Source organism: Hemitrygon akajei, chromosome 29, assembly GCF_048418815.1.
Source record: "Hemitrygon akajei chromosome 29, sHemAka1.3, whole genome shotgun sequence".
NCBI lineage: Eukaryota > Metazoa > Chordata > Chondrichthyes > Myliobatiformes > Dasyatidae > Hemitrygon > Hemitrygon akajei.
Window position 1 is genome coordinate 1,571,711 of NC_133152.1, and position 21,074 is coordinate 1,592,784.

The following is a 21,074-nucleotide window of genomic DNA, read 5'->3' on the forward strand; positions in this document are numbered from 1 at the left end:
CTCTTTTAACTAGAGATTATATCAGGGGTGGCCAAACAGTGGCTCTTTGGCATTCAATGTGTGGCTCATGGAAATACGTTGGTTGACCTCCTTTTTACCATATGCTACCATTGCGTAGAATTGAACGGGAAAGCATTTTGGCGATAAATAGAACCGCGGGAAATCCCTTGAGACTTAGTTCCATCGCTCAAGAGTTTGTGAGAATTGCTACGTGGTGCTGAAGACAGCTTGAAGACAGAGGCGCTAGTTTCAAAATACACAACGTAGATCAGTCCTGACGAAGGGTTTCAACCTGAAACGTTGGCTGCTCCCTTCAACGGATGCTGCCCGATCTGCTGAGTTCATCCAGCTTTTTTGTACGTCTTGTAGATCTACGTTGTTTGGCACTCAAAGTGTTAGTGAGTCTAGGCCTGACCTCACTCACGTCATGTAAATTAACGTAGTGTAACACAGGATGCTGAATTGTGCAGACCTAGTTGGTACACTGCGGATACAAGTTTTGTTTACAAGTGTCTGTGAAAATTTTGTGAAGGAAGATACTGTCATCAAATTGTAAGAAATGAAAATATGAAGATGAAAACAGACATTTTAAGCCACAGTGGGAGGAAGATTTTGCATTCACTGGTAAAGGAGGTAAACCTTTGTGTCTTATCTGCAAAGTGTCACTCAAAGTCTCATTACAAAGCCAGTAATTTGAAATGCCACTATGAAACAAGTCACAAAAACTTTTCGACTGATTATCCATGTAAATCCAAATTACGGAAAAATAAATTAACTATGTTAAAATCATCTCTAAATAGCCAGCAGACACTGTTAACAACGTTCAGTAAGGAAGCTGATACAACGACTGAAGCTAGTTTCGTTATGTCATGGAATATTGCTTGTGCTAAACGCCCACATTCTGATGGCGAATTTGTTAAGAAGAATATAGTTGAGGTTGTTGCAGTGTTATCCAAATAACACAAAACTTCAGCGACTAATAGCACAAACACCAGTTTCATGCCACGCTGCAGAGAGGTGTATCTCCCAGATCAGTACTAATGTTACAGTCAAAATGCAAAATGATGTAAAGAATTCCCTTGCATTCGGCTTAGTTCTTGATGAATCTAAGTCTTAGATAAATAAATATCATTAAAACATCTGTTTTTTTCCTTTTTATTTTTATTTTTGGCAGTCTAATCTTATGTTACTGAAATACAAATTTGCATATTTTTCTTTGGTGTTCCCGTAGTTCATTACTGTATTAAATACGCTCAATATACAACGTTTGTAGTTAAAACAATCATCAGTCAAGATTTTGAAAACATTTGGTATATACATACATTATGATTACTAAAACTAATACAAATTAACAGTTAAAAAAATAATGCATGAATAAATATTATTGCGTACATGTATTTCTTAACATTTATAAAATTTTTGCAACAAAATGTGTATGTAACAATAAAAATATGTGTGTAAATTTTGTTCATGTCTTGCGGCTCTCAAACATCTGAAGTTAATCGTATGTGGCTCTTACATTAAGTAAGTTTGGCCACCCCTGGATTATATCCACTGTCATTAAGCACATTTTCCCCTCCTCAACGAGTTTGTACGGCATGATCTGCCTCGCAAAGCCATGTTGACTGTCCCAAAGCAGGTCCCAAGTGTGCAGAAATCCTATCCCTAAGTATCCTCTCCAAAAGCTTCTCTACCACTGACATGAGGCTCTCTGCCTCCTTATTAACTGGATTATCCCTTTTTCCCTTCTGGGACATACTGGAATCTATCTCCACCACAGACCTGTCCTGCAGTCTATCCCTACCAGTGGCAGAAACTGGAGATTGGACATGTGTTATCAATCCTTCCCTCTGTTCTCTGATAATTTGTGTAAATTTCAGCAAGGTGCCTGATTCTCCTGAAATATTACTAGGTTCACAGAGAAGCTGCAGCAGGGGCTGAGAAATCACTAATTTTCACTGGTTCGGACCACATTTCAATTAATCTCAAATTTGATATTGTTTTCTCATATCTTTAACAGTAACCTCCAGCATTTTGTATGTCTGAAAGTGTAATGAAAGTTCCATTCTCAAACCTTTTGTTTAAGATGAGGAAGTGAAACTTGGCAGTGGAGTTGGTTGATCATCATCTCTGCCAGATTATTTCATGCAAGCAACACAAACCTCCCCTTTCAGTACTGCGAGACTTTTTTTTTGAAAATTTCATTTAGCAAATCTACTGGATTCTTTTTTTTTCCTTAATCTTTCAGCCTTCAGACAACAGTCAAGGTAGGATTTAGCAAAATATCAATTGTTCATTCTAGCATCAGATATATGTTTATATTTAAGATATTTGGTACAAAATGCTAGTCAATGAACCCGTGGTTAACTGATTATTTGGTTAGAGCTTTGAGTCAGATAATTTTATTGTGAGAGTTGTGTTCATTCAGAGTTTTGTTTAGAAGCCTGCTTTAAGAAATCTTTGGTATTTCATCAGAAGAATGCGCCCTTAAATTCAATCAGAAGTAGGTGAAAAATAACCTCATTCGATTAAGTAACATTTCAAATGCAATTATTCCTTCTTCAGAAGTAACTTCTCTGACATTTGGAATTATGTTTTTTTCTTTTCAGGTAGTTTTATCTTTTATTAATGCATATCCAATTGCAGTTACAATGTTGGGCAACAACAGGATGGGAATACTGTGCCTGGTTTGCTTCCAGTGCACTGATGTATTGGGTACATTGCTATGTCCGTGACATGAGTACAAAGAAGCAGCTTGACTCTGAAAGGTTTGAGTGCCCACGTGAATTATTTGCATGTTCTGGCACTGCCAGTTGTAAGTAGTTGGGAATTAGAATCAATAGAGTTAAAGTCTTGAAATGGATTTTTGAGGGTATTAGGCAGGATATAGCTGGATTCAACTAGATGACTCTATTTAAAGGTGAAGGTACAGCTGGCAAGTGGAAGCGTTTAAAAGGGTCATATCAACAGTCCAGTTCCTGTTAGGCTGAAGAGTAAACATACAAAGTTCAGTGAATGCTGGCTAACATGAGATACCAAGGCTCTGGTCAGGAAAAATAAGGAAGCATACATTGTACACTGGTGAAGTTCCATTGCTCAAAAAGGGTAGCAAGTACAGGCCAAGAAACTATAGGTCAGTGATCCTGACTTCAGTTTGTAGGGAAGATACTGGAGAACAAGATCTATCATCAATTGGCCTGATCAGGAATAGTTAGCATGGTTATGTGTATGGGGATCATGTCTGACGAATCACTTACAATTTTTCAAAAAGCTAAGTAAGGAGATAGATGAAAATAGGGCAGTGGATGTTGTCTGTATGGACTTTTAATGAAGGCTTTTAATGAAGTCCCGCATGGCAGCCTGACCTGGAAGATTAGGTTGCACAGGATTCAGGGGTTGCTAGCAAGTTTTATTCAGAATTGGCTTGATGATAAGAGGCAGAGGGTAATGGTTGAAGGTAGATTCTCTGACAGGAGGCCTGTGACTAGGGGTCAATATTGGGACCTCTATACTGTATATTCATTATATATATAATAGATTTTTGATATGAATGTACATAGCATGATCAGCAAGTTTGTTGATGATAGTAAGTGAGAGGGTCTTGTTGATAGTGAAGGAGATTGCAATGAATTGCAGAGATCTTGATCAGTTAGGGAAACTGGCAAATGATTTCATCTTAGATTAGAGTGTGGTGATGCATATTGGACATACAAACCTGTGTAGGACTTATACAGTGAATGGACATGTTGTAGAACAGAAGGACTTGGCAGTACATGTAAGTGGTCGTGTAAGTAGACAGGGTGATGAAGAAAGCATTTAGCATACTGGCCTTTATCAGTCAGGGCACTGAGCTTAGGGATAGGGTCATTGATGTATGTTGCAATTATACAAGTCGTTGGTGAGGCTGAACTTTAAATATTGTGTACGGTTTTGGTCACCCTGTTATGCAAAAGACATGTCAAGCTAGAGGATGCAGAAGAGATTTACAAGGATGCTGCCTGGACAAGAGGGCCTGAGTTATGGGGAGACATTGGCCATGCTGACTTCAGTTGTAGGGAAGTTATGAAGGGAATTCTTGGAACATAGGAGAATGAATGACATCACAGTAGTTTAGGAAATCATGGGGGGTATAGGTAAACTGGATGGTCATAGTGGAGTCTGCAACAAGAGGGGAGAGAGAGATTTAAAAGAAACCTGATAGGTAACTTCTGTACACAGAGAGTAGTATCTGGAATGAGCTGCCAAAGGGATTAATTGAGGTGGTTATAAATGCAACATTTAAGAGGCATTTAGGTAAGTACATGGAGGGGAGGGGTTTGGAGGGTTATGGGCCGAATATGGGAAACTGGAACTAACAAAGTGAATGCTGCATGTAACATGGTTTAGATGGGCCAAAAGGCCTGTTTACACACTGATTTACTCTATGATTTTCAACCTATCCTGATAACTCAAACCTTCCAGTACAGGTAACATTCTCTTCAATCTTGTTTTATACCCATTCATTTAATGATATCCTTGAACTGGAAGAAGAAAGTCATCAAATGGTGCTATTTTGAGCCTTCATTCCAACACTTCCCATCTGGCAGAATATAGACAAAGGACTGAAGCAATATGATCCACTCAGATGTCCTCTCCATCTCCTGATCTCCTAGTTTGCTGGAAACAAGGGATCTAACTTTAAACTGAACTATCAGCCTAACAGGAAGCTTGAGCAGAAGAGTTCACTTCAACTATCTTGACAGCAGTCTGCATCCCATCCCATGTGGATGTGAATCCTGCACTTGATGAACTATCTTCTACCATCAACAGCCTTGACACATAGCTGGTGTCTTCAACTAGGCCAACTTCAAGAGTGTGCTACTAAAACACTACCATCATTTCTCCTATACCACCAGGTCCCCAAACATCATTGACCATGGCTACACAACAATCAAAGATGCCTACTGAGCTAACCCCAGCCCACACTTTGGTAAATCAGAAGCTGTGCTCCTTCCCCTGCATTCAAACAGAAGCTTAAATGGGAGGGCTCAGTACAGTGAGTTGGACAGTGCAGGTCTGAGGAAATAGATGAGTTTCTGTGCAATTTCTTTGCGTCAGTAGACTGATCCATGTTTAAAGACTCAACGGCTAATCTAAATAAGTATGTCATCACCATCAAAGGCCCTAGCAGCAAGTGCGTTGAGGACTGTGCACCAAAGAAGACAATTTGGTTATTTCCAAACTAGAAAGGATAAACCAGAAAATACATGCCTTGCAAAAGTCCAGGAGTGTGCCGTTCAAATCAGGGGTAATCTTAACATTTACAAGAAATTGAGATATGACCTCCACAAAGCTATCAAAGATGCCATGAGACTGTACCAGTCCAAAATCAAGTTCCAGACCAGCCATCAATTGTGACATACTATAATGGATTCTTAAATGATGTTGGGCAACATCGTTGACAACAGTGATGTTGGTCAGTGAGCTTAATGTATTCTATGCATATTTTGAACAGAAGGGGAATGGAATATCATCACCGACCTGAACCCATAATCACCATTGCAAACATCAGATTGCTGTTCCAGAGAGTGAACCCACAGAAAGCTTCTGGCCTGGAGGCTGTCCCTGACCATGTCCTTGGATCTTATGTCAATCATCTGGCAGGGGTATTTTCAAGCATTAGGCATTTTAAACATCTCCCTGCTTCAATCAGAGATTCCTGCTTGCTTTAAGAAGACCACTATCATCCTGGTATCTAAGAAAAACAAGGTAATTTGCTTTAATGACTATCACTCCATGGCTTTGACATCTACCATCCTGATTTATGAGGCTAATCATAGCACATATCAATTCTAGCCTCCCAGACAACCTTGACTCATTGTAATTCACCTTCCAGTTGAACAGGTCCTTGGTGAAAGATACCTACCTGGCCCTGTACTCATCTCTGGAGCATATTGATAATAGGGGCACCTACATCAAAGAACTACTTATTGGCTACAACTCCACCTTCAATATCAGACATGCAAGCAAACTCAAAGCCAAACTCCTAGACCCAGGTCTTATCAAGCAGATTGATCTTCTGCAGTCACCTCAAAGATGCATCCTGGTCTAGTCAGGACTATGTGGTGGATATCAACCTTGCAGAGGCTGCCAGCTTTTATCAGGATCTACTAAAAATCTGGAACAGGGTTGCCTCTGGCTGGGAGATCATTCTGCTGATGCAGGGTGGTGTCTAGGCTGAAGGAGCAGCCTACCACTGCTGTACCTCATCAGGTGTTGGTGTGGCTCAGATACGAACAACCTTGCACTCAACATCTGCAAGACTAAGGAACTAATTGTGGATTCCAGGGAGGGAAAGTCAGGGGAATCCACACTAATCCTCTTTGAGAGGTCAGTGGTGGGAAGGATGAACAGCTTCAAGTTCTTACACATCAACATTTTGGAAGATCTATTCTGGGCCTTACACTTCGATGTAATCATGAACAAGGTACATTAGTAGCTCAACTTCTTCAGAGTTTTTTTTGAAATTTCATGTCACCAAGGAAGATTTCTAGAGATGTACAGTGGAGTACATTCTGATTAGTTATATCACTGCTTGGTTGGAGTCTCTAATGCACAGCATTGCCAGACTGAAAAGGGTTATAGGTTCAGCATGCTCTGTCATGGGTATCATTCCCACCATCAAGGGCATCTTTGATGTCCCAGGAGGGCAGCCAAAACAAAAGAGATGGTCATGGATATTGAGAATTGAGATGGTGCAAATGCTCCTTAGGTGTAAACATCATCAATAGCCTGTCCTGATCCAACTTTGTAGATGCCATGGCCAAGAAAGTGTGTGTATTTCCTCATGAGCCACAGAAGTGGGACAGGTCATATTTAACCCTCACCAATTTTTATTGGTGCAGCATAGAAAGCATCTTGTCAAGGTATGACAACTGCTCTGCCCAAGAAGCTGCAGTTTTGGATGCAGCCCAACACATCACTGAAGACATAAAAACCATAAGACATAGAAGCAGAGTTGGGCCATCTGGCCCATTGAATCTGCTCCGCCATTCAATCATGGCTGATCTTTTTTTTTTTAATCTCCTCCTCGACCCCAGTTCCCGGCCTTCTCCCCATAACCTTTGATGCCATGTCCAATCAAGAACCTATCAATCTCTGCCTTAAATACACCCAATGACCTGGCCTCTGCAGCTGCATGTGACAACAAATTCCAAAAATTCACCACCCTTTGGCTAAAGAAATTTCTCTGAGTCTCTGTTTTGAAAGGGTGCTCCTCTATCCTGAGGCTGTGCCCTCTTGTCCTAGACTCTCCCACCATAGGAAACATCCTTCCCACATCTACTCTATCCAGGCCATTCAACATTCAAAAGGTTTCATTGAGATCCCCCCTTATCCTTCTGAATTCCAGTGAGTACAGACCCAGAGCCATCAAACGTTCCTTGTATGATAACCCTATCGTTCCTCGAATCATCCTTGTGAACCTCCTCTGGACCCTCTCCAATGCCAGCACACCCTTTCTAAGATGAGGGCCCCAAAATGATTCACAATACCCAAGGTGAGGCCTCACCAGTGCTTTATAAAGCCTCAGCATCGCATCCTTGCTCTTGTATTCTAGACCTCTTGAAATGAATGCTAAAATGGCATTTGCTTTCCTCGCCACTGACTCAACCTGCAAGCTAACCTTCAGGGTGTTCTGCACAAGGATGCCTAAGTCCCTCTGCATCTTAGATTCCTGTATTTTCTCCCTGTTTAGAAAGTAGTCTGTATTTTTATTTTTACTACCAAAGTGCATGACTGTGCATTTTCCAATATTGTATTTCATTTGCCACTTTTTTGCCCATTCTCCTAATTTTTCTAAGTCCTTCTGCATCCTACCTGTTTCCTCACCACTATTTGTCCCTCCACCAATCTTCATATCATCTGTAAACTTGACAACAAAGCCATCTATTCCATCATCTAAATCATTTATATACAGAATAAAAAGTGGTCCCAACACTAACCCCTGCGGAACAACGCTAGTCACTGGCAGCTAACCAGAAAAGGATCTTTTTATTCCCACTCACTGCATCCTCCCAATCAACCAATGCTCTAATCATGCTAGTAACTTTCCTGTAATACCATGGGCTCTTAACTTGGTAAGCAGCTTCATGTGTGGCACCTTGTCAAAGGCCTTCTGAAAGTCCAAATATACAACATCCACTACACCCCCTTTATCTATCCTACTTGTAATCTCCTCAAAGGATTTTCCCTGAAGGAAACCATGCTGACTTTGTACTATCTTGTTCTGTGTCACCAAGTACTCCATCACTTCATCCTTAACAATTGACTCTAACATCTTCCCAATGACTGAGGTCAGGCTAACTGATCTATAATTTCCTTTCTGCTGCTTTCCTCCTTTCTTAAAAAGTGGAGTAACAGTTGCAATTTTCCAGTCCTCTGACACCATGACAGAGCCCAATGATTTTTGAAAGATTATTTCTAATGCCACCACGCTACCTCTTTCGGAATCCTAGGGTGCAGTTCCTCTGGTCTGGGTGACTTATATACCTTTAGGAGTTTCAGCTTTTTGAGCACCTTCTCTCTCATAACAGGAACTTTACCCACTATAGACTTTGTCCACCATAAACCAGCCTTCCCTCCATAGACGTTGTCCACATCTCTCACTGCCTCAGTGAAGCAACTGACCAAAGACTCCACCCAACCCAGACATTCTCTTCTCTTTTCTCCCATCAGACAGAAGATATAAAAGCCTGAAAGCCTGTACCACTAAGCTCATGGATAGCTTTTATAAGACTCTTAAACAGACCTCTTGTACAGTAGGATAGACTCTTGACCTCCCAATCTCCCTCATCAACACACACAAAACATTGAAGGAACTCAGCAGGCCAGGCAGCATCTACAGAAAAGAGAGAACAGTCGACTTTTCAAGACTTTTCAAGACTTCTCATCAGGAGTGGAGAGTCAGAGTAAGAAGTTGGGGGAGGGGAGGAAAAAGTACAAGCTGGGAGCTGATTGGTGAAACCAGGATAGTGGGAGGAGATGAAATAAAGAGCTGGGAAGTGGATTGGTAAAAGAGATAAAGGCTGGAGAAGGGGCAACCTGATAGGAGAGGATAGAGGCCATGGAAGAAAGAGAAGGGGAAGGAGCATCGGGGGTGATGGACAGGTAAGAAGGTAAGGTAAGATAGGGAAATAGGAATGGTGAATGGCGAAGGAGGGGGCAATTACTGGAAATTCAAGAAATTGATGTTCATGCCATCAGGTTGGAGGCTATCCAGATGGAATATGTGTTACTCCTACAACCTGAGTGTGGCCTCATCGAGACAGTACAGGAGGCAATGGATTGACATGCTGGAATGGGAATGGAAAGTAGAATTCAAATAGGCGGCCACCAGGAGATCGTGCTTTTTGAGCAGATAGAGTGGAGGTGCTCAGTGAAGCCGTCTAAGTGCCACACCTGCCCTTACATCTCCTCACTCACTACCATTCAGGGCCCCAAACAGTCCTTGCAACTGAGGTGACACTTCATCTGCAAGACTGTTGGAGTAATCTACTAGGCCTCATATGGAGCCAGTGATCATTAATGGAGAATGTGTGGAGCAGGTTAAGACCTACAAGTATCTGGGAGTACAGTTAGACGAGAAGCTAGACTGGACTGCCAACACAGATGCCTTGTGCAGGAAGGCACAGAGTCGACTGTACTTCCTTAGAAGGTTGGCGTCATTCAATGTTTGTAGTGAGATGCTGAAGATGTTCTATAGGTCAGTTGTGGAGAGCGCCTTCTTCTTTGTGGTGGCGTGTTGGGGAGGCAGCATTAAGAAGAGGGACGCCTCATGTCTTAATAAGCTGGTAAGGAAGGCGGGCTCTGTCGTGGGCAAAGTACTGGAGAGTATAACATCGGTAGCAGAGTGAAGGGCGCTGAGTAGGCTACAGTCAATTATGGAAAACCCTGAACATCCCCTACATAGCATCATCCAGAGACAGAGAAGCAGTTTCAGCGACAGGTTGCTATCGATGCAATGCTCCTCAGACAGGATGAAGAGATCAATACTCCCCAATGCCATTCGGCTTTACAATTCAACCGCCAGGAGTAAGATATGTTAAAGTGCCGGGGTTAGGACTCAATGTATTTAAGTAAACTACTTAAGAACTTTTTAAAAGCTATTATTAAGGCTTTTTGAGAGGGTGATTTTAGATGCATATCATATTTTTACTGAGTTAAGTATTGTATGTAATTAGTTTTGCTACAATAAGTGTATGGGACATTGGAAAAAATGTTGAATTTCCCCATGGGGATGAATAAAGTATCTATCTATCTATCTGGTGCTCCTGGTGTTGCCTCTTGTTTATTGGAGAAAACAACTTGGCTCTGCTCCGTCCACCACAAAAAGCGGGATTTCCTGTTGGCCACCAATTTCAATTCTACTTCCCATTCCCACTCTGACATGTCAATCCATGGCCTCCTCTACCGCTGTGATGTGGCCAACACTCAAATTGGAGGAGGAACACCTTACATTCCGTCTGAGTAGTCTCCAACCTGATGGCCTAAACATTTTTCGAGTTTCCAATAATTGCCCCTTTTTACCATTTCTTTTTCCCTTTCTCACCTTATCTTCTTACCTGCCCATCAACCCCCTACTCTTTCTTCCATGGCTTCTGTCCTTTCCTATCAGATTCTCCCTTCTCCAATCCTTTACCACTTTCACCAAAATATTTCCAACTTCTTTACTTAACCCTTTCCCCTCTCCCGCTTTCACCTATTACCTATCACCTTGCCCTTCTTCGTTCTCGCCCCATACCTTCTTACTCTGACTTCTCCCCTTACTTTCCAGTCCTGATGAAGGATCCCAGCTTGCAGTGTCAACTGTTTACTCTTTTCCATAGATACTGCCTGGCCTGCTGAGTTCCTCCAGCATTTTGTGTGTGTTGTTTGGATTTCCAGCACCTGCAGATTTTCTCATGTTTGCAGTCTACCTCATTATAGGTTTGCACTTTATTGGCTGCCTCCACTGCATTTTCTCTGTAACTGTAATGACTTATTATGCAATGTGTTATCATTTTACCTTTTACTCCCTCAGTGTTCTGATGTGACATAATGGACAGCATGAAATAGAATTTTTTCACTGTACCTTGGTGCACATGAGAATGAAAAACAGCCACTAATTACAAAATGCCATTTTCAAAGTAACAGTCATGATCAGAATTGCACCACTGCTGCAATTGCAGTATTGCAGTCTAACCGAAGTTTCAAAGTTTCAATCGCAGTCTTATAACTTGCAAAGTTTCTTATAACTACAACATGACTTTCTGATTATTATATTCAATCCTGTTTTACTTTTTCCAGTGTGGTCCCACATGACAATGTCTCATCAAGTACATTATTTGGGGTTCGTTCTCTTGTATATCCTAATGGTATCAGCAGATCAAGACACTTGCCCAGCTTCTAACAGAATTCATGGGACTCCTGGTCGGCCTGGAATTCCTGGACTTCCTGGAAAAGATGGCTTGGATGGGTTGCCCGGGCAGAAAGGGAATCCAGGTACTTTAATGATGTCCAGTTTTCTTGATCTCCTTTAGTCAACATGGTGATAATCTAAAATAAACTGACTGGGCTGTCCCATTGGGAATGTGTGGTATCAAATAACTGGCTGAACTCACTCCTGTTAAGAACTCAGAATGAGAATTAGAATCAGGTTTATTATTACAACAATGCTTGTGAAATTTATTGCTTTGTGGCAGCAATGCAGTGCAAGACACACACACACACACACACACACACACACACACACACACACACACACACACACACATAGTAAGGTACAAAAAGTAAATAAATATTGCTAAAGAAGAATAGCGAGGCAGTGCCCATGGATTCATGCACCATTGAGTAACCTTATGGCAGATGGGACGAAGTTGTTGCTAATCATGACTATGGGTCTTCAGGTTACTGTACCTCCTCCCCAATGGTAGTAATGAGAAGAGGGCATGTTCCAGATGATGAGGGTCCTTAATGATGCATGCTGCTTTGATGAGGTACCACCCTTTGAAGATGCCCTCAATGGTGACAGGGTTGGAGAGTCAGTAGATGCAGTGTCACATCAGAGAAGGCCTAGGAGCATAGCATCTCCAGTCTAAACATGCAAACCAGAGAATGATTTCAGTTTCTCTGAACAAAGCAAGTATAAACTGCTAGACTCAACACCCTTCTGAAAGACTCATTGTTTGTTTGTTTATTCCATTAATCTTTACTTTGTTTTGCACTGCAATTTGATGAAGCTAGCTGTTTCCCCTCCTGCAAATGCTGATTGACCTGCTGAGAATTTTCAGCTTTTGACCATTCATTCTTCTTCTGTCATTGACACGATTCCCCATTAGCCATTTGCTGGAATCTTGGTGAAATGTAAGCTACATGTTGTTACTTTGACCCTACTCCTCTCTTGAGAAAATCCCCAGGCAATGGGACCAGGGAATACACAAGAGAGTGAGATTTTCCCTCTGGATTATGGTGTTCAAGTCCACCCTACTGGTTCCACTTTCTGAACATTTCATGCAAAAAGATAGCAAGCAATTAATTTAGTCACTACATTTATACTTTTGACAGGTCCTCCTGGATCGGTTGGCATGACCAGCAGTAAAGGAGAGAAAGGTGAACAAGGCATTGAAGGCCCGCCTGGCAAAGTTGGACCTGATGGTGAGAGCGGAGAAAAGGGAGAAAAGGGTGAAGCAGGAAAGAGGGGCCAGAAAGGAGAAGTAGGAGATATGAGTGCTCAGAAGTCAGCCTTTTCCATGGCAAGAAGCATTGTAAAGTCACCACAAAAAGGGTCAACGATAATATTTGAAAAGCGGATCAGTAATGAACAAAACCATTACTCTTCTAGGTCAGGAAAATTCACGTGTCATATCCCAGGCCTGTATTACTTCACATACCATGCAACTTCAAAAGGATATCTGTGTGTTGACTTAATGTATAACAGGGTAAAGGTGGTCACTTTTTGTGATCAGGTTCACAACACGTTCCAGGTCAGCTCAGGGGGAGTCGTTCTTAAACTGAATACAAATGATATTGTCTATCTTCAAGCAACAACCTACAATTCGATGCGAGGACTGCAGGGAGCTGACAGTGTCTTCAGTGGATTCCTCATATTTCCCGACTAAAAGGCCAACTGCTAATCAATCAGAGCTGCCTCATACATCAGGGAAAATGGCCCTTCTGCACAACTAATCCATACTAAGCATGGTGCACACTTTCCCCCAAACTGATCCCATTTGCCCGTGTTTGGCCTATATCCCTCTAAACCACTCATATCCATGTACTTATCCAAATATTTCATCGTCCATGCCTCAACCATTTACTTCAGCTGTTACACCACTCTCTGCATGAAGAAGTTTCCTCTCAGGTCCCTTTTAGATTTCTCACCTCTTAACTTAAACCTGTGCCCTATAGTTTTTATTTCCCTTTTCCTGTGAAGAAGACCGTATGCACTTCATGATTTGATATGCCTCATTAATGTTAGCCTACATTCCAAGAAATAAAATCCTAGACTGCCCCAGCGCTCCCTGTAATTCAGGTCTCCGAGCACTGGCTGTATCCTTGTAAATCTCTCTGCACTCTCTCCAGTTTAATGATATATTTCCTATAAAAGGGTAATCAAAACTGTGCATAATACTTTGAGTGTGATCTCACCAACATCTTGTGCAACTGCAAAATAACAACCCAACACATTTGTGTTCAGTGCCCTTACTGATGAAGACCTGTGTGCCAAACAACATTTTCACTACCTTGTCTCCTTATACCACTTTCAGTGAACTATATGCTTGTCCTTCTAGGTTTCTATGTCCATAACACTCTCCAGTGCCCTACTGTGAATGTCCTGTCCCTGGTTTGAGTTCTCTAGGATTTGTATGTTCTCCCTGTGACCACATGGGTTTCCTCTGGGTGCTCCGGTTTCCTCTCACAGTCCAAAGATGTACTGGCTGGTAGGTTAATTGATCATTGTAAATTATCCCATGATTAGGCTAAGGTTAAATCTGGGGTTGCTGTGCGGTGCAGCTTGTAGAACTGGAAGGCGGTATCTCAATAATTAATTAATAGATAAATAAAAAAGTAACAAATTTCACTTATCTGAATTGAAAGCCATTTGCCAATTCTTGGCTCAATTACCCAGTTAATCAAGACACTTGGCAAGTTTTCATAACCATCTCAACACCACTTAATTTAGTATCATCTGCAAATTTATAAACCAAGCCTTGTACAGTCACATTCAAATCATTTCTATAAATTATAAACAGAGAAGTTCCCAGCACCAATCCCTGTGACACACCACTAGATACAGACAGAGAAAAAACCTTCAATTATCACCCTCTGCTTCCAACCAACCAGCCAGTTATGAATCCAGTCCACCTTTTGGATCCCATGTGATCTAACCTTCTGGGTGAGGCTGCCATGCATGCCATGTCAAAGGTCTTGCTGAAGTTCATATAAATAACATCCACTACCCCACCTTCATCTATCCTCTTGTGATAGGGCTCTCAGATTTAGCAGACATGCCTTCCCATGCATAAAGGCATGCTGACTACCCCTAATCAGGCCATGTCTGTCCAAATATTGAAAGATCCCATCTCTCCAAATCCCATCCAGTAACTTACCCTTCAGTGCTGTCAGACTCACCAGCCTGTAGTTCCTTGGATTGCCTTTTACTGCTCTTCTTAAATAAAAAAACAACAACATTGAACCACCCTCCAATCTTCTGGAACTTCACTTGTAACTAAAGATGAAGTAAGTATCTCTGCAAGGGCCTCTGCACTTCCTTCTTTCGCTTCTCACAAAATCCGAAAATGTATCCATGTGTATGTGCTTTAAAGGTGTGAATACCTCATCCTTGGTAATTCTTATGTGTTCCAAGCCAACACCACTCATTTCCCTCAATTCTTCCCACAATTGCCCTCTTTTTCTCCATAGTAAAGACTGACACAAAATATTCTTTAAAGATCTCACTTGTCTCCTGGGTCTCCATGCACAGATAACCATGCTTATCTTCAAGAGGACACATTCTTTCCCAAACCACCCTTTTACTCTTAATATACGGTTCATATAGAACCTCTGTGGAAGGAAGGTTGAAATTGTATTTAAGAAACAAGAATTTGGGATGACAGCAGTGAACAACTAACACTGATATCTGAAATTTCCCTGCTTAATATTAATGAGGACATTTAATATACTTAAGAAGAAAAAGTTATTGTCTTCATTGAAGAGTTTTCAGAGATACAGCTTTATTTGAAGACCTCAAAAATGGCATTGTAGTAATTCTTCTTTCTTTGATCACATAAGCTAATGCCAAATTATTTTAAAATTTATTGTCTTTGGCATGTTTCTGCCATTCAAACCCGAAGCTTGTGTATACGTGCCTAATGAAATGCAGTTATGTATCACCATTTAAAAAAAACTCAATGTAATAAATAAGTCTGAAAATTGAGCAAAAGTAATTATTTCCACTATACAAGTTAGAAACATTGACTTGGTAATCAGCTTTTTAATATCTTTCAAGGTAACTAACCAATTTAGAAAATTTGTTACAAGAATCAGGAACTGCAATGTAATCAAGAACTTCAGTATGCTTATTTTAAAAATTAAATGAATGTAATCATTTTATTCTGTGTTGATTGTGCAGAAAGTTCAAACAAAATACTACATACTGTACATCTGATGGTGGTGTATTGGGTACAGCCAATACTTCAAGTATCACCTTAATATCTCACGTGATCAGACACAGGAGAAGTAGGCTTTGTCCTAATCTGTGAATGTGCACTCCTTCATCAAGGACTAGAGAAGGACAAAAACATAAGCCAGAAGGGGATGGGGTAGTTATCAATCAAAGAGCAACAACATTAGAGGGAAAAGTTGGAATGAATTTTGTTTCTGTCTGCCTGAAATTTCATGTGGCACTTCACAAAGGCAGAAGAAGCAGAAAGATGGGGTCCTATGCCATGCTTCACAGACATCTCAATGGAGCAGGAGTCACTTGTCACTGGACAGTCACATTTATAGCAGACTGAATCATGGGAGTGGAATTTGCTGATTAGGTTGTGAAAAAGTGGGTTGAAACTATGTTCTACGGATAGTAACTATAGTTTTGAGTTCCAAGATGTATTTCACAGAGGGACAACATTCTTTTCAATTCCACAAAGCTTTCACTAAGACATAGAACATAGACCATAAAAGAGTACAGCACATTATGGCCATTCAGCCCATAATGTTGTGCTGAACCAGCTAAAAAGCAAATCAAAAACACCCAAACACTGATCCCTACTACCTACAGCATGTCCATATACCCACCCCTCCATCTTCCTTACATTCAACTGTCTATCTAAACATCTGTAGGATTGTTTTTTGCAGCAATACATAGAGGTACCATAGAGAAGTGACAGTGTTGGATCTTCTGTTAGGGAATGAAATAGGTCAGGTGACGGAGGTATTTGTTGGGGAGCACTTCGGGTCCAGTGATCACAAAGCCATTAGTTTCAATATAATTATGGAGAAGGATAGGACTGGACCCAGGGTTGAGATTTTTGATTGGAGAAAGGCTAACTTTGAGGCGATGCAAAAGGATTTAGAAGGAGTGGATTGGGACAATTTGTTTTATGGGAAGGATGTAATAGAGAAAAGGAGGTCATTTTAAAAAGGTGAAATTTTGAGGGTACAGAATCTTTATGTACCTGTTAGGTTGAAAGGAAAGGTTATAAGTTTGAGAGAGCCATGGTTTTCAAGGGATATTGGAAACTTGGTTAGGAAAAAGAGAGACAGCTACAATAAATACAGGCAGCATGGAGTAAATGAGGTGCTCGAGGAATATAAAGACTGTAAGAAGAATCTTAAGAAAGAAATTAGAAAAGCTAAAAGAAGATACGAGGTTGTTTTGGCAAGTAAGGTGAAAATAAATCCAAAGGGCTTCTACAGTTATATTAATAGCAAAAGGATAATTAGGGATAAAATTGGTCCCTTAGAGAATCAGAGTGGACAGCTATGTGTAGAGCCAAAAGAGATGGGGGTGATTTTGAACAATTTCTTTTCTTCGGTATTCATTAAGGAGAAGGATATTGAATTGTCTGAGGTAAGGGAAACAAGTACGGAAGTTATGGAAACTATGACGATTAAAGAGGAGGAAGGACTGGCGCTTTTAAAGAAAATAAAAGTGGATAAATCTCTGGATCCTGACAGGATATTCCCTAGGACCTTGAGGGAGGTTAGTGTAGACATAGCAGGGGCTCTGACAGAAATATTTCAAATGTCATTAGAAACGGGGATGGTGCCGGAGGATTGGCGTATTGCTCATGTGGTTCCATTGTTTAAAAAGGGTTCTAAGAGTAAACCTAGCAATTATAGGCCTGTCAGTTTGACGTCAGTGGTGGGTAAATTAATGGAAAGTATTCTTAGAGATGGTATATATAATTATCTGGATAGACAGGGTCTGATTAGGAAGTCAACATGGATTTGTGTGTGGAAGGTCATGTTTGACAAATCTTATTGAATTTTTTGAAGAGGTTATGAGGAAAGTTGACGAGGGTAAAGCAGTGGATGTTGTCTATATAGACTTCAGTAAGGCCTTTGACAAGGTTCCGCACGGAAAATTAGTTTGGAAGGTTCAATCGTTAGGTATTAATATTGAAGTAGTAAAATGGGTTCAACAGTGGCTGGATGGGAGATGCCAGAGAGTATCTGTATAGCTGTTTGTCAGGTTGGAGGCCGGTGACTAGTGGTGTGCCTCAGGGATCTGTACTGGATGCAATGTTGTTTGTCATATACATTAATGATCTGGATGATGGGGTGGTAAATTGGATTAGTAAGTATTCAGTTGATACTAAAGTAGGTGGCGTTGTGGATAATGAAGTGGGTTTCCAAAGTTTGCAGAGAGATTTAGGCCCGTTAGAAGAGTGGGCTGAGCGATGGCAGATGGAGTTTATGCTGATAAGTGTGAGATGCTACATTTTGGTAGGAATAATCCAAATAGGACATACATGGTATATGGTAGGGCATTGAAGAATGCAGTAGAACAGAGTGATCTAGGAATAATGGTGCATAGTTCCCTGAAGGTGGAAACTCATGTGGATAGGGTGGTGAAGAAAGCTTTTAGTATGTTGGCCTTTATAAATCAGAGCATTGAGTATAGGAGTTGGGATGTAATGTTAAAATCATACAAGGCATTGGTAAGGCCGAATTTGGAGTATTGTGTACAGTTATGGTCACCGAATTATAGGAAAGATGTCAACAAAATAGAGAGTACAGAGAAGATTTACTAGAATTTACCGGGGTTTCAGCACCTAAGTTACAGGGAAAGATTGAACAGGTTAGGTCTTTTCTCTTTGGAGCGTAGAATGTTGAGGGGGGACTTGAAAGAGGTATTTATAATTATGAGGGGGATAGATAGAGTTGACGTGGATAGGCTTTTTCCATTGAGAGTAGGGGAGATTCAAACAAGAGGACATGAGTTGAGAGTTAGGGGGCAAAAGTTTAAGGGTAACACGAGGGGGAATTTCTTTACTCAGAGTGGTAGCTGTGTGGAATGAGCTTCCAGTAGAAGTGGTAGAGGCAGGTCCGGTATTTTGTCATTTAAAGTAAAATTGGATAGGTAGATGGACAGGAAAGGAATGGAGGGTTATGGGCTGAGTGCGGGTCAGTGGGATTAGGTGAGAGTAAGCGTTTGGCACGGACTAGAAGGGCCGAGATGGCCTGTTTCCGTGCTGTAATTGTTATATGGTTATATCTCTTAAAAACTTCTAATGTATTTGCCTCTACCACAATACCAGGCAGTGCATTCCAGGCATCCACCACTCCGAGTAAAAAACTTACCCCACATGTACCCCTTGAACGCCTCTCACCTTCAATGCATGCCCTCTGGTAGTAAACATTTCTACCCTGGGAAACAGATACTCTCTGTCCACTCTATCAATGCTGTTTATAATCTTGTAAACCTCTATCAGTTCCCCCCTCAGCTTCCAGCACTCCAGAGAAAACAATTGAAGTTTATTCAGCCTCTCATGATACCACAGCATTCTGGTAAACGTCTTCTGCACTCTCTCCAAAGCCTCACCATCTTTTGTATAGTGGGGGGGGGGGGGGGGGGGCAACCAGAACTGTATGCAATACTCCGGATGTGGCTGACCAGAGTTTTATAAAGTTGTAACATAACCTCCTGGCTTTTGAACTCAATACCACAACTAATAAAACCAAGCATTCCATAGGCCTTCTTATCTACTTTCTTGTCCACTTTCAAGAAGCTATGAACTTGGATCTCAAGAACTCTCTGCTCAGCAACACTATTGAGGATCTTGCCTTTAACAGTGTACTGTCTCCTTGCATTTGACCTACCAATGTGCAACACGTCACATTTATCTGGGTTAAACTCTATCTGCCATTTCTCAGCCCATATTTGCAACTGATTTATATCATGCCGAATTCTTTGCCACCCATAATTCCACCAGTCTTGGTATTATCTGAGCACAGAAATGGCAGGTAGTGTTTAATCTAGTCAAATATGAATTGTCCACCTTGGAAGAGCAAATACAAAGGGACTTGTTTACTTCGTTCAGCTCTTCACTCCTGCTGGGACATAGACCAGCAACAACAGTTCACCGAAGTCTCTGTCCTGGACCAGTCTCTGAAGTTGTCCTCAGGTGTAGGCTGTTCCTGCCCTCCCAGGGATAAGGTTATAGAGTCATAAACTGTACAGTACAGAAACAGGCTCTTTGCCCATCTAGTCCATGCCATACCATTTAAACTGCCTACTCCCATCGACCTGCACCAGGACTATAAGCCTTCCATACCACTACCTATCCAAATTTCTCTTAAACACTGAACTTGAGTTTGTATGCAAACAACATTCAAAAGGGCAAAGAATGCAGGAATGAAGGTGCTGTGTGTAAATGTACATAGCATTCAGAATAAGGTGGAAGAACTTGAGGCCCAATTGGCAATTGGTCAGTATGACGTTGTGGGCATTACTGAGTTGTGACTGAAAGGAGGTCATAGTTGCGAGCTTAACATCAAAGGGTGACAAATGTGATACATAAACACAAGAAAATCTCCAGATACTGGAAATTCAAGCAACACACACGTAAACAGTCAACATTTCAGGCTGAGACCCTTGATCAGGACTGACACGCTGTTGACAATTAGGCCTCACCATCTGTTACATAATGTCCAGCTCCTATGCTCAATGTAGTGCATGATAAACGTGTTTTTCACAATCTCTGTGAAGCTGTTTTCAATTAATTATGCACTCCCTGGTCCCTCTGTTCCATTTCACTCCCTAATGCCTTAGCATTCATAATATAAATCCGGCTGGTTTGACTTTCCAAAATAGATCATTTCACACTGTAATAAATCTGTAATGAAATGAATCTGCCACTTCCCTAATTGATTAAGATGCCCTCCCCCAATCTATGATAACCTTCTTCAGTATCAACAACACCTGCTAAGTTTACTTCACTTGCAAACTTACTGACTAAACTTACCACCGGTCATCCATTCCAAGAAACAGTGGAGGGTGGAGGTGGCATAAACAAGTGAAAATCTGCAGATGCTGGAAATCCAAAGCAACGCACACAAGATGCTGGAAGAACTCAGCGGGCCAGGCAGCATCTATGGAAAAGAGTAAACAGAGACCCTTTAATAGGACATCAGGATGGAGATGGTTTGAGAAACAAGGGAGGGAGAGAGGATGTGTCACTGTATGAATGTGCAAAGAACAGGGTATCTGAATGACTTTCCTGGGCCAGTCACAGGCAGAACTCAGTGAAAAGCTCAGGAACCTCCAGTGACTCCTGAGATCACCACTCAATGTTAAGTGAAGTGTGGGCCTGTGCTCTTTGTTCCATCCTATATGCTGCATTTGGCTGTTGCTTTGACAGCTCACAGGTTTCCTGGCCCACCCCATCTCTGCCTGCCTGGGGTGTTCCAACACGGGGCTTTCTATGAATCATGCAGCCCCCAAGCCCACAACTCTGCATACACATCCTTGACCACCCTCATATGTGCAGTCAACAGCACTGTGTGTATGTTGATAATATTTCTCTGCAGTCTGAGTTTGCAGCAACACA

The 21,074-nt window shown here is 41.4% G+C and overlaps 1 protein-coding gene across 3 annotated transcripts; it reads left to right on the forward strand.

Moving 5' to 3' along the window:
- Nucleotides 1-469: 469 nt before the first annotated feature.
- On the forward strand, nucleotides 470-15,630 carry LOC140718197 (complement C1q subcomponent subunit B-like). Of its 3 annotated transcripts, none has more exons than XM_073031641.1 (3): nucleotides 470-624; nucleotides 11,326-11,520; nucleotides 12,583-15,630. In XM_073031641.1, exons 2-3 carry the CDS (start codon nucleotides 11,337-11,339, stop codon nucleotides 13,134-13,136), a joined length of 738 nt encoding a protein of 245 aa, XP_072887742.1. In that variant the 5' UTR covers nucleotides 470-624; nucleotides 11,326-11,336; the 3' UTR covers nucleotides 13,137-15,630. The 3 variants fall into 3 exon arrangements, with proteins under 3 accessions (XP_072887742.1, XP_072887741.1, XP_072887740.1); XM_073031640.1 differs by having other exon boundaries at nucleotides 475-633; XM_073031639.1 differs by lacking the exon at nucleotides 470-624 and adding an exon at nucleotides 2,134-2,267.
- The last annotated feature ends 5,444 nt before the right edge of the window (nucleotides 15,631-21,074 follow it).